We start from the raw sequence: 14,423 nt of genomic DNA, 5'->3' as shown, positions 1-14,423 counted from the left end.
CTCTAGGTATCACCTATTACACATACAGTACTGTATCATAAATATACATTTCCTATAGGGTGGTGACAATGAATAAATATTTGGCATCAGTTGTGGCTAAATATTCTTTTTTTTTTTTTTTTTTTTTTTAAATCATTTATCCTTTAGGCTATTTAGCCAGGATTGTCCCATTGAGACTAGAGTCTCTTCTGCCAGGGAGTCCTGGTCAAAATGGCAGCAAACATATAGTTACAGACACAGACAAACACATAGACAAAAAGTAGCCTATGTGCTGCATAGTCAGAAACAATGACACTCCTCTGTGTATACTGTATTAATCTCCCACTTAAAAGTCTCTTATATAATAACATGTTTGATTTGAAGCTGGAGTTGTCAGTGGTACAAAGTGTTCCATGGTACTAATAACAAGGTGGTAAGCTACTAATAAAACATAGGCTACAGGTGATTTTGAATTTAGGAATGCAAATATATACCTGGGGCATACATTTCTCTATGCGGTAAACAAACTGTATTGATAGGCTGGTAAAATCTGCTGAGAGGTAGATGCACACATATTCTTGATGATTTAAGAGAGAGGTAAACGGTGTCCACTTGAGTGTACGTTCTGTTTACAACCCGGCTTTGGCGCTTCGAGCTTCGGTCTGTCCTGAGGATCGTCAGGAAGGGATACCCGTGAGATGCAGAACTGTAAATTGTGTCTCATAGCCACTATTGTCATACACACACACGCACACGCACACGAACACACACACACACGCACGCGCGCGCGCACACACACGCACGGCTGCACGGCTTGGCTTGGTTGCTGTTGGGAGGTGACAGGGAGAGAGAATATATGGCTGCATTGGGACATCAATCTGCCACTGAGGACACCCAGACGTGACAGTGTGAGCTATCACAACATGTCCGACAACCCCCCTTTACACGGCTCACATCCAGAGGCGGACTTTCCATTAGGAAAACCTAGGCAATTGCCTAGGGCCCCGACCAAATTTCCTCCATAGGGTCACACCAGCTGTCACACCAGTTGCAGTAAACACATAAAAAAGTAGGCTTGATCTTAATTTGCCACTTATGTAAAGTAATATATATATATATATATATATATATATATATATATATATATATATATATATATATGCAGGGTTCGATTTGTTGAAGAACCAGAAGTGGGGATACGTTTCAGATTTTAAGTATTGTCAATAGAGTTACATACAGCAAATATTAAAATCCTGAAGGAAAAGTGGAGGGATCAAAACCAGAAGGGGGGACAATCCCCCCCATCCCCCCCCTACAAATCACACCCTGTATATATGTGACAAACACTAAAATAGCACCAAAAACGCAGATTTGGATGTCTATATGATCACTTTTGAGGGCCCCATGTTTATATTTTGCCTAGGGCCCCAGGGTGACTAGATCCGCCGCTGTTCACATCACATCACGTCACCCATCAGCTGCTACAACTATGCTGTGCAGGGAAGGTGTCAGGGGACGACAAAGGGGTCAGTTGTGCCGGTCCCAAGGAGAGGGGGTTGGTTGGGGCGGTGGGATTGGGTCCTCATTACATTGCATACCTGAATCACACACACACACACACACACACACACACACACACACACACACACACACACACACACACACACACACACACACACACACACACACACACACACACACACACACACACAATCGCACAGGCACACACACAATGTCACATGTGCAGTATATAATATAACACATTACTAAGATATGTGTCAACCACAAAATCTTCTGTCACACCATATCGGTGACTTTCATTGATCTTGGTATTAAACTTGCATTATTGCTATCTTTGGAGTTGAACAGAAAAATCGATTGCGATTCGAGTTTTAATTGAGTGGCATGACTACTATTTTTCAATGTCGGCTGTGATTTATTGTCCTCCTATGACCAGAAAACATATGTGCATAGCAACAGCAGACAGTAGTAAAGCTCATATGGCCGTACTGTGTTACGTTCAACATGCCCAGAGTATTGGTGTATTGTACCATTTCATATCAGCAGAGAGCTGATTTCTGATAGTTCTGTCAAAAATGTAACAATAGGGGGGCGCTGTGGCGCAGCGCGCTAAGCCCCTCACATTTGGGCTTGCATCGAGTTCAAGTCCGGCCGGACCCATTTCCCAACCCTGCCCCATCTCTCTCTCCCAATGGTTTCCTGTCTCCTCTCATACTGTCCTGTAACAATAAAGGCTGAAAAGCCCCCAAAAATACTTTAAAAATAAATAAATAAATAAATAAAATGTAACAATAATAATAAAAAATGCTTATCACAAAAAACGGGCCCAGAGGTGTACTGTATCAGAGATGTCAAAAGTAAAAGTAAAAAAAAGAAACAGTTTCCTTCCAATACAGGTAACCTCTCAGAGTAATCAGTAGACCTGTGTACTTGTCTTACGATCATCTGAGTCTGCACCGGTTAGATCAAGTTTGAGGTGGGTTCTTGTTAGGTTTTTTTGAGTGTTTTTCAGTAACAACTCAGTCTATCTACTTCATTAGGTACAATGGAGTAAATGATGTAACAGCTATGTAATAATATAATGCGCCAGTGTTGTACGTACTCTATGAATTTACTTTTACTTTTGACATCTCTGTACTGTATAAAGAAAAAGTCAAAGTGCTCTAACAGTGTATGACTTCATTAGTTACAGTGGAATAGCTGGTGTGTAAGCTTTGTAAAAGCATGTACCAGTGTTGCTGTTACAGTAAGAGACCTTCTACCTTTACTTTCGACATCTCTGGCACCGGTCTTTGAGTGCCAGACGGAATAACTGTGGTTTGATCACAAAGCCAATGAGGTCCCTTTGCCAACAATTGATGCTTTAATTTTATGGTAAGCTGTGGTTTTAGGCAAGCACATAACAGCATTTTGTTGATACTGCAGTTTGCCACAAGTGGTACTGAATCACGTCCTCTTGATAAACCCCCCCCCCCCCTCCCCAAATTCCTTTCTCTGAGGTTGTTTTTTTAAGATGTCTACCTCCTACTGTGTCTGACAACTTCGATAACTCTCTCGCAACTCCAAACAAATGTCAAACCGCCAGACTTTGAAATAACATACTGTGTAAACAGTCAAAGACAAAATACATGTGTTTATTTTTGTAATGTGCATCGATTCGATTTTCAAAATGAGTTCATATAATTATCTTACATCCCCTCAAGGTGCAGTCAGTAACTATGAGATATAATATATATTATAAAATACATAAAGACAAAAATGTAATATAAAAAAACAAGAAATCAAATCAAAGACCATACAAAAAAGGAATGATCATCAATGATCCTCATCAATGATATTAATAATACTAAAAATGACCATACACTTACATTGAGTGGTCCCAGAGGCACATATTCAGGTGTTTTTTGCTGTACAAAGTATACAATAAACTTGTTCTAAAATTGTTTTCTGGTTCTTGATTTCTTCTACGAGTGGGTCTTTGAAGAAAAATAGTAGTCTGAGAGGTGTTTACTTTAGCCATGTTTAAAGAAAAATAGTAGTCTGAGAGTGGTGGGTCTTTAAAGTTATGTTTAAAAATAGTAACAGCAGAGCTTATGCCACATTAACAGGATCCCCTCTGAGTTTGGCATGGATTCTGTAGTCCAGGGGTTTCAGAGTTAACCCATATGAACAGTTTAAATCCAACTCCTTTGTAGGATCGCTCTCGATACTAAACTGGTGCAACAGGATGGCTGTGAACAGAAACACCTCCACTTTGGCGATCTGGTCCCCGATGCACCTCCTCTTGCCCGTGGAAAAGATCATGACGCTGGACGTCAGGTCCTTGTCCAGGCTGCCGTCTTCAGCCAGGAAGCGTGACGGGTTGAAAAGGTGCGGGTCCTTCCACTTCTGGGGGTCGTGGTTGACGGACCACTGGTTGATGAAGATCACTGTGTCCTTGGGGATGCGGAGGCCCTCCAGGGTGACGTCTGCCGTAGTGGCGTGGGGGATGGTGAGCGGCACGAACGTGATGTAGCGCATCGTCTCGTACATGAAGGCGTCCACGCACGCCAGCTCGTTCCTGTCGTCGACGGAGGGCAGCCTGTCGCGGCCGACCACCTTGTCAATCCGCTCTTGCAGGTGCACCTGGATGTCGGGGTGCTTGGCCAGCAGCAGCAGACTCCAGTGCAGGCAGGTGGACACGGTATCCAGCCCCGCGCCAATGAAGTCAGCCACCGTGCCCTCCGTATGTGCACCGGTGAGTCCTATGTCCTCGTCAGAGTTGTCAATCACCTCAATGACGGCGTCACTCATGCCCCGGGTCACGCCTGCGCTGAACGTTTCCCTGTGGTACACCACCTTAATAATGATATAACAACACACTTTATTTAAAACGCCTTTCAAGATACCCAAGGACACTGAACAATAGTAGTGTGAGGGTAAAAACAAAGCAAAATAAGAATACGAACCATTGATGAAATAAATAAATAAATAAATCTAAAATAGGGCAGGACAATGTTCTAAATATCCTACCTTGCCCCGGACGAAGTTGAAAAACTCCTCGTTGAGGTCCTTGAAGTTCTGGAAGATGCTGCGCACGGGGTTGGGGAAGGATTGCAGCCAGGGCATGACGTCCACCAGGCTCCCGGCGCCCACCGTCTCCCCGAACTTGTCCACTCGCTTCAGGAGGCTCCTGAACTCCTGATCGTCGTGGAGATACCGCGTTCCAAAGCAGAGGGCGCAGATGACGTTGGCGGCGGCCACGGTGAGCGAAAGTCCCGGGTTGAAGCACTGCCCGTTTTCGCTGAGCTCCACGAAGGCTTTCACCAGATCCATGGCCTCGGCCACGATGTGCTTCTCAAATGTCTTTTTAGTCTCGCTGTTGGCCGATGAGAACGCCCGGATGGTGGACTGCGCGATCTTGCGGTGCGTCTTCCACTCCTTGCTGTAGTTGCCAAACGATATGCTCTTGCCCCCTGACACAAAAGTGAAGGACTCGAAGTTGGGTCTGCCGGCGAACTCGGTGCTGTGCTGCAGCAGGGCCTTCCGAATCGCGCCGTAGCCGTTCAGCACCACGATGTCGCTGGACCCGAGGCGGATCTGGTAGACGTTGCCGTACTTCTTGGCCAGCCTGGAGAAGGTGATGTGAGGCATCTGGCCCAGCTGCATGGCGTTGCCCACCACGGGCCAGGCGAAGGGGCCCGGCAGCCTCCTCTTGAGCCGCAGGTTGCGCACCCACAGGCATGCCTCCAGGCAGAAGAGGAAGACGAACGAGGCGATGAGAGCCGGCTGGACCTGCCCACTCCACTCACGGATGATGCTGCTGCTGCCGCCGCCACCACTACTGCTGCTGCTGCCGGCCGCGATGCTCAGACTGCTGCCGACACTGCTGCCGAGACTGCTGCCGCTGTCTTTCAATACATAGTCGGGATCCAGCATGGTCATGGTGGTCCACACAACTGATCCCTTATTTCTAGAGCGTGTAGAATAATAACGTATGGAGTATAGTGTAGAATTCAGGTCAGATTAGGTCACAAAACTGACCCTGAGGAACCGGTCTGAAGTCTTTCCTCCGCAGACAACCGCATGTGGTGAAGAGTAGACCTCAAGTGTGGATTAATTGCCACAGATCTCGAAAAAAAGAGGGTGGAAACAAATCTAAGGGGGATGAGCAAAGTTTCGGTAATGGCACCACCCCTCTCTAAGTATACTCTGGGTCATGTGTCATCTCTTGTTGACTTTCACTCTTATTCCTTTGCCACCTTACTCCCCCGTTTTCTCTATCTCTCTCTCTCAGACTCTCGCTCTCACCTTACTTCCCCGCTTTCTCTCTCTCTCTAAGACTCTCGCTCACACCTTACTCACCCGCTTTCTCTCTCTCTCTCAGACTCTCACTCTCACCTTACTTCCCCGCTTTCTCTCTCTCTCTCTCTCTCTCTCCCCCTCTCTCAGACTCTCACTCACACTTTTGTCCCTCGCTTTCTCTCTCTCTCTATCTCTCTTGCTCACACCTTACTCCCCTGCTTCGGATGGTACGTTGTGGCCGAGGAGGGTGAGGGGTTTGCAGCCTAGCTGTGTCTGTGCCTGTCCACAGATGTCCAAATTAGAGGAATGGGGATCTCGCCCTTGACACTATGCCTTATATATCTTGGCTGGGGGAGTGGTCAACCAAGCAGTTCAGGTTTTTCTAAGAAGCTTTTTACGTTCTTGCTTTCTCAGTCCCTCTCTCTCTCTCTCTCTCTCTCTTTCGCTCTGTAACTTTCTCTCACTCCTCACATTTCTCTCTGTGTTTGTGTGTCTGTATCTCTCGCTCTATCCCTCCCTCTCTCCTCCCCATTGCAACCATGGTTACTAAGGGCCCCTAGACCCTCTCTCCCACTCTTGCTCTCCTGCTTTCGCACTTAACAGTGTTCTCTCACTCCATCCCTCTCTCCTTCCCTCCTCCTACACCAACCACAGGGGTCCCCCCTATATCACCTCTTTTCGGTTTATTTTTTCTCTTCATCTCATGTTTTCTTATTGCCTCCCCCCTTTTTGCGCTATCTCTCCTTCCTCCCATGTCTCTCTCCCACCTTTAAAAAAAAAAAACTCTCCCCCTCACTATTTCTCTCTCTCCCAGTTCTCTCGCCCCTCTCTATCTCCCCTTGCCTTTCCACCTCTTTATCTTTCCCTCACTTCTTCTAGTGTGTGCGTGCGCACGTGTGTGTGTGTCCCTGTGCGTGTGTGTGTGTGTTTGTCTGTGTGTGTGTGTCAAAGGTCTACTAGGTAACTCTGCTAACGGGTCTTGTGCCAGCTCTCTGTCCCTCTAGGCCTCCCAGAATCGGCCCCCGACTGACTGCCGGGAGGAGACGAGAGTTCAGCGGAGGAGAGGTCGCCGTGGCAACTCCAGCAGGCCATGGCAAGCAACATGGGAGGTGTAGTGGAAGAAAAGTCACCGTAGAGCAGTGATTCTCAAACTTTTTCAGACCGAGGACCACTTTGTCCCCCCCAAAAAAATCAGGGACCACCTGTCAACTGAATTGACAGTTGACGGGTGCTAATTTGACACTGCTAATTTCAATGCAGATCACTTATTTTTACTCACATGTATTATGTGGTTATTGTGATGAAAATAAGACTTCAGCTATGTTTATCTTTGTAATAATGTTACAAATAAAGCCTACTGCTACCTTGTTTTGGAAAATTAGAAATCCCCGTACGGACCACCTGAGCTGTGTCGCGGACCACTAGTGGTCCCCGGACCACACTTTGAGAATCACTGCCGTAGAGCTTTGAGGGCACTGCAACAAGGCTGCAACAGAAGGCCTTACCCGTTTGGAGCACAAAGAAAAAAGCCTTCAGCTATTCTGTAACACACTACTCTATAAACAGTGAATAAACAACTATCAAGTACAACTATCACTTCACATATTGGTCTGGCATTCTGTCATGTCTTCTCTGGCAGACAGACATGAAGTACCAAACAGAATGTATTGAGTGAGAATGTAAAGGAGAAAATCCTTGAATATGTACGGAAGTATACTAGACCAATGAGATTACTTCTCTTTATGTTTTATTTGGGCAAGGTGACACAACAATCAAGCAGCTATATGCTGGGTCAATGCCGCCTCATACTGTATAGAAAATCATATATGAGGTATACATACTGTATGAAACAGTCACCCCTTACACTGGCTCAATGTAGTCTTGTGGTGAAGATAATGGTGTATCCAAAAGGAAAACAGGAAGAGGGCCCATTGGGAAGTTTGAAAATGTGCCGTGCCTTGTCTTTTCGTTCTTTCTCTTTTTTTTTGGACTTGGTAAAGAAAAACCACAGGCCTACATCTCTTATGTGGGAATTCGAACTTGGAAAAGGTTCAAGAGTAAATGTTTCACTCTATCACCTTGGCACCCCATGACTAATGCAGTGTCAGTGGTGGACTCACTCACTTTAAGACACACAAGGGGTGGGTTTGTGTACAGTGTAAACCAGGGCCGAGGACAGCTTCGTCTGGGCCCGGGACAAAGTCATCTGAAAGGGCCCCAAACCCAATACATACAATATAATGAGGATCTCTCCCAGGGCCAGGGACAACTTACCCCTTTGCCCCCCCCCCTGTCAGCTTCCCTGGTGTAAACTCACGATGAGACATCCAGGCCAAGTGTGCAAAGGTCTATTTGCCTGCTGATGTGGGGGGTCAACACAGCACAGCATCAGATGGGACATGCACTCACACTGGAGCCAAAGGGTTGAAGAGATACTATGCACTGTGGTAGTGTGGTAGTAAAAAAAAAATGCAGTGTTGATTCAACTATTAGTGTACTCTGGGACCAATCTAGAAGGTGTTAAATTGACTCTGTGTGTTGAATTAACACTGCATTTTTTTTTTTACCCGTGCAAATGCGAAACGTGCTGTGGCTATCCTGCGAATCATTACTGACTATTTTAGCGTTAAAGGGGCACCATTTTAAAGACCGCCGGTCTAAATCTGGCGTTTGTTTACAATCAGATATGCAACAGTAAACAATGCTGTGCCGTTAATGTCCCGGCTTAGGAACAAATACACTGGAGTGTAATGTTCTGTATACACAATTGTTAGAGTGATGGTTACGCTGTATAATTTATATATAAACTTAATGATATAATTTCCCTCTAAGCGTTGCGGCTTTTGCCGAAATGGCTTTGGAAAGCCATGAAAGACAGTGTTTTTACGGCTGAACATTTTTTTTTAGAGGGCCTACGCATAACAGGATACAAAAGAGAAGACAAGCAATGAAGAAGCTCATTACGTCCCCTTGTTGGGTTTTTGGGTAATCTTATGTCCAGAAAGTACCTCAGACTGTACAGAAAAAGCCTGCCACATCACACAGCACTGCCTAGAACTGCTGAGCATGATGGTTGCATTCAGCTTAATAGCTGTTATTCGGTATATGAGTTAAAAGGAAGATGCCAGGCTTTCTTTCTGCAGGGAACCCCGTAACAGCAGCAGCTACACAGTAAATGTTGCGGTGTTAATTCAACACTTACAGAGTTCATTTAAGTCTAAATGATGTCAAATCAACTCTCTAAGTGTTAACTGAGCGCTGTAGAATTTACTGTGTACAAGCCAACAAAGACTGTGCTATCGTGAAGGATTTTTCACGTTTATTTACAGAGTTGCTTAAGTCATGAAGGGTTCCATCAACTGGACTCAGTTAAGGTAGAGAGCAACAAGAGGCAATTCTAATCAAGTTGGATTTATGAACCTTAAAGATGCCATACAAAGAGAGGTATCTGTTTCATTAAAACCTGATTGCTTTCCCAGAAGAGTACAAGCAAGTGATCAGGAAAGAGAGAGAGAGAGAGAGAGAGAGAGAGAGAGAGAGAGAGAGAGAGAGAGAGAGAGAGAGAGAGAGACTGAAGGAGCACAAAATGTCTCGTACATCTCCAAGCCGTTTTAAACACCACTTTTATTCACTCCAGATCTATGTAGCTTATTTTTCCAAAAGAGTACAAAACACAAACACAAAACAACATAATCATTAAAATACTCTTCTGTGGTGATTGCTTTACCTTGAACATTCAATAAGTGGTTGTGATTATTGGCTTCACACACTCGTTTATGAATTCCTGAATGCATGCATTTCAGCATAGGTGAAATGACTTCCAGATAGCTCGCCAAGCCCCAAGGGTGTAAACAAAAGCAAAAGCACATTTGTGAAAACACGTGTAAGTCATGCCTCGACATTTCCTGGGATTTTCTCTTTCTCTCTCTCTCTCTCTCTCTCTCTCTCTCTCTCTGTCTTTCTTCCCGTCTTCTGCGATTTTAGCTTAGGAAGTGGTTTGAAGTGAGAACTGTTTGAAGAAAATAAAAACAGGGAGGCAATAGCTTTGGCATCTAAAACTCACCTTCTGTTTCTCTCCTCACCCCACAACAATCCCCCACCCCTCTCTTCCTTTTCTTTTCTCTCCTCTTTTTTCTTTTTCTTGTTCAATCCCCTCTGCAGAATGCAGTTCATTCAAAACTGGCCATTGAATGAGTTGGCTCACATTTAAAGGCACCATTGTGCTGTTTTCCCCAGCTGAAAAGTTAGATCAATGCTGCCTGTGTGTTATACTCCTGAAATTAATAACAGTTCTCGAAACAAGACATTGTTGTAGATGCGTGACCTCGAAACCCATCCTTTTTGGGGTAACCTCTCCTGCCCGTGACATGTGCTCTTCAATGTACAGTAGACAAATTTGAACATATAATACCTGACATATAATTCATAAAATGTTGAATAAACATAAACATCTCATGTGAAGAATAAATGGATTTTTTTAAATGTATTCCTTTCTATTTGTGAACTTTCCTTTTAAAAAAGGCTCTTCTTTTGACATATACAGTGTACCCTTAGGTGTATCCTACTTTCACAAACACCTGTTTGCTAAACAAATACAGGCTTATACTTTAATGTATAAAAATGGTCACTTCGTATATAAGTCCTGCCAATATGTTAGATGCATGCAGGATAGTGACTACAAAGTTTACTGTAAGAAAGGCCATATGCTGTACTTCATTTTTTGAAATAGTGCTTTTCCACATGTTGTTCATTCACCTATAAGTTATTATCACTGCAGTGTAGTATATGTCTGGAACTGTATACCTGACTTGATATGTTGTGTAATGAAGCTTTCATCCACATTAAATCACACATTTTTCTTTTGCAACACAAATCATACAAACCGTGAAAATGACCATAACATCCTTAAATAGCATTCAGTGCAGAGTTTCTTTTGCTAATACTCACTGTTAAAGGATTTGCAACAAAGGCAACTTTCAATAAACAGTTTTGAAGTCCTTTGTGGTTTGGGAGTCTATTTGAGCTGCATGTCCAGTCTTTTTTATTTGATTTCATTCATTCATTCATTTCACTTTTTTTGTATCCCTTGTGATCACGCAGGCGATACCAAACCGAGCAGCTTGCCTCTCAGTCTGGCTGAGATGCTGAAGGGGAGAGGCTTCAGAGTAAGCCCATAGGAGCACTCCATTGTCATGGCTTGTGCAGGGCTGTGCTCCAGCTTACACTGGTGCAACAGGATGGCTGTGAACAGAAACACCTCCACTTTGGCGATCTGGTCCCCGATGCACCTCCTCTTGCCCGTGGAGAAGATCATGACGCTGGACGTCAGGTCCTTGTCCAGGCTGCCGTCTTCAGCCAGGAAGCGCGACGGGTTGAAAAGGTGCGGGTCCTTCCACTTCTGGGGGTCGTGGTTGACGGACCACTGGTTGACAAACACCACGGTGTCCTTGGGGATGTGGAGGCCCTCGAAGGTGACGTCCGCCGTGGTGGCGTGGGGGATGGTGACGGGCACGAAGCTGGTGTAGCGCATGGTTTCGTAGATGAAGGCGTCCAGGAACGGCAAGCTGCTCCTGTCCTCCATGGTGGGCAGCCTGTCTCTGCCCACCACCTTGTCGACCTGCTCCTGCAGCTGGACCTGGTGGTGCGGGTGCGTCACCAGCATCAGCACGATCCAGTTCAAGGCCGTGGACACAGTGTCCTGTCCGGCGCCCACTAGGTCCGCCACCGTGCACTCCGCAAAGTCTTTGGGCAGCGTGCTCTCGCCGTTCTCCAGGACGTTGATGATGGCGTCGCTGATGTCCCTGGTCACCTCGTGGCTGTAGGTGTTGCGGTGCTGGCCCACCTTCTCCCGGACGTAGTTGAAGAACTCCTCGTTGAGGTCCTTGAAGTTCTGGAAGATGCCTCGCACGGGGTTGGGGAAGGATTGCAGCCAGGGCATGACGTCCACCAGGCTCCCCGCGCCCACCGTCTCCCCGAACTTGCCCAGGCGGCTGAGCAAGGTGCGGAACTCTGGGTCGTCGTGGCCGTATCGCTTGCCGAAGCACAGGGCGCAGATGACATTGGCGGCGGCCACGGTGAACTCGTGCGCCGGGTTGAAGTATGCGCGGCCGTCGCGGCTGAGGCGCAGGAAGGTCTGCACCAGCTCCATGGCCTCCCCGGCCACGTGCTGCTCAAAGGCCAGTCTGGTCTGGCTGTTGGCCGAGGAGAATGCTCTCAGCGTGGAGTGGGCCAGCTTGCGGTGTGCCTTCCACTCCTTGGTGTAGCTGTTGAATGCTATACTCTTGCCACCGGACACAAACTGGAAGGACAGGAAGTTTGGTCTGCCGGCGAACTCGGTGCTGTGCTGGATGAGGGCACTGCGGATGGCGTCGGCGCCGTTCAGCACCACAATGTCGTTACTCCCCAGTCGGATCTGGTAGACGTTGCCGTACTTCTTGGCCAGCCTGGAGAAGGTGATGTGAGGCATCTGGCCCAGCTGCATGGCGTTGCCCACCACGGGCCAGGCGAAGGGGCCCGGCAGCCTCCTCTTGAGCCGCAGGTTGCGCACCCATAGGCAAGCCTCCAGGCAGAAGAGGAAGACTAAGGAGGCGATGAGAGCCGGCTGGACCTGCCCACTCCACTCACGGATGATGCTGCTGCTGCCGCTCTTCACCGCATAGTCTGGATCCAGCAGGGTCATGGTGCTGAGCTACTGGATTCTTGTAAGTAAGCAATTGGAAGTTTCAAGTCTTTTTTTCTTTTCTTTGAATTAAAATTACAAGATGAACAGAAGAGTTCAAAATTCGAAGTTTTTGAATTCTGATGTAATTATGGCACAAAATGTAAAACAAAAGTTGAAAAATCCATGCTGTAATGAACTCTCTGGCATGTATTATATATCACGGCATAAAAGTAAACGATTTCACGTTGATCAGTTGTCATTACATGTAACGTGACAGAGAGTCACAGAAGCGAACTGGACGTTCCGTTTGTAAAATACAGCTGTCTTTCTAACTAACTGTACCCAAAGCTGACGCACTTTTCTGTGCCCTGGTTTGTTTTACCACCGTCTTTTATATATGTTGACTGCGCAGGGGGGCCGGGCTCTGTATTATCCCCATACTCCTCCCATTGTGGTGGACCTAGGGACCTCATCACAGTATCTCAGAGCCGCTGCGTCCTCGCCACGCACCAAAAGCAACCGAAGACGCAACAGCTGAAATGATAGCCGGGAACTGATTCACCAAAAGCTGTTACCATGCTTTGCGGAATTCAGACTGAATAGCCAGCATCTGATGTTTTTAGGAAGCAACGGCGACATATTTTGCGATTTGGTGTGATTGTTGTGATGTGCAGATGTGCGTATTACGCAGAGGATTTTGGGCACGTTCGGGACATGATAGGTGTTTAGGTTTGTTTTATGACGTTCGGTTTAATCGCTGAGTTTGACTAACTACTTACAACAGGTTCAAAAGCCACATCTATTTGAAATAGACTAATGAAGTTGGTTTGATAAACTTAAACGGTTTGGCATTATTCAATAACTTAAAGGTCTATTATACAACCTCCTTCCATGTATGCCTTGCAAACTTTTTACAGTTATCGGCGCATGCTTATGGTGGCAGCCTAATCGCTTTTATTTTCAAAGACTGCGTTAAAGACTACCTCCTTTCAACAGTAGCCAAATCTATTGAATACATCTGTATCGCATTGGAACTCGTTTCCCCCCACTTACCGCTGCTCCTTGTCCCATACTGAGGGTTGAAGAAGAACATTGACTGCTGTCGAAGTGTTCAGTGGTTGCGCACACGTAGATCAATTAAGTTGCATTCCGATAGGAACAGTAGGTATTTCCCATCCAGTCAAAGATTACGATTCTAGATGTCTGATTTGCACGATCAAGGAACACCACTAACAAACAGTGGTTAAGCTATTCCGCTGACCAACACAAGAACGCTCAAGGAGGATAATACCAGGAATAAAACTTAAAGCTTACTACTAATAGATAATATTATACAACACGTGTCAACACGTCCCTGAGACAAATCATTTTACTGCAACATTGGCTGCGAAGTGTGGACCATTTTTAAAGTTGCCCATTCAATTCATTTGATTAATTAAAATACTATTGATTACAATGCATACTACAGAATTTTACAAATCTATCACCAAATAAAATTTATGGTAAATAAATATAGTATATATATTTAATATACTTAGCTTATATTATTTAATTGCATTCCCTGGAGCAACTTGCATAGTCTATTGCCAGTTTTACTTCAAATATTTCCAAAGTAATGCTACCTGCCCCATTTGCATATGTGTGCAGCAGCTACATGTATAGTGTTAATGGAATATTTAAGAATTAATTTCAACGAGGGAAGTGCACACATACTGTCAAAATACACTGCAGGAGAATGTGTGTGTGTGCGTGTGTGTGTGCGTGTGTGTGTGCGTGCATGCGATGCTCCATCTGCAACCATATGCCATAATGACACCTCCTCTGACTCGGACACACACACACACACGCACACGCACACACACACACACACACACACACACACACACACACACACACACACTGCTTTGCATAATGGCAGAGGTCAGCTAAGGCTCCTTGACGTCCTGGTCCAAGGCGGTGTGTGTGTGTGTGTGTGCGT

At 45.7% G+C, this 14,423-nt stretch overlaps 2 protein-coding genes across 2 annotated transcripts; both read right to left on the bottom strand.

The window, feature by feature from the left end:
* Positions 1–2,569: 2,569 nt before the first annotated feature.
* Positions 2,570–5,823, bottom strand: LOC134434963 (cytochrome P450 1B1-like). The gene is made up of 2 exons (XM_063183658.1): positions 4,513–5,823; positions 2,570–4,338 (listed from the first exon to the last, which is right to left on the bottom strand). The coding sequence occupies exons 1-2, from the start codon at positions 5,422–5,424 to the stop codon at positions 3,592–3,594; spliced, it is 1,659 nt and encodes a 552-aa protein (XP_063039728.1). The 5' UTR covers positions 5,425–5,823; the 3' UTR covers positions 2,570–3,591.
* Positions 5,824–9,179: 3,356 nt separating this feature from the next.
* On the bottom strand, positions 9,180–12,828 carry LOC134434962 (cytochrome P450 1B1-like). The gene has a single exon (XM_063183657.1). It carries the CDS (start codon positions 12,461–12,463, stop codon positions 10,877–10,879), a length of 1,587 nt encoding a protein of 528 aa, XP_063039727.1. The 5' UTR covers positions 12,464–12,828; the 3' UTR covers positions 9,180–10,876.
* Between the last annotated feature and the right edge of the window lie 1,595 nt (positions 12,829–14,423).

The sequence above is a fragment of the Engraulis encrasicolus genome, chromosome 19, assembly GCF_034702125.1.
Source record: "Engraulis encrasicolus isolate BLACKSEA-1 chromosome 19, IST_EnEncr_1.0, whole genome shotgun sequence".
NCBI classification, from domain to species: Eukaryota; Metazoa; Chordata; class Actinopteri; order Clupeiformes; family Engraulidae; genus Engraulis; species Engraulis encrasicolus.
Note: the sequence above shows the minus strand (reverse complement) of the source record. Positions and strands in the feature narration are given on the sequence as shown.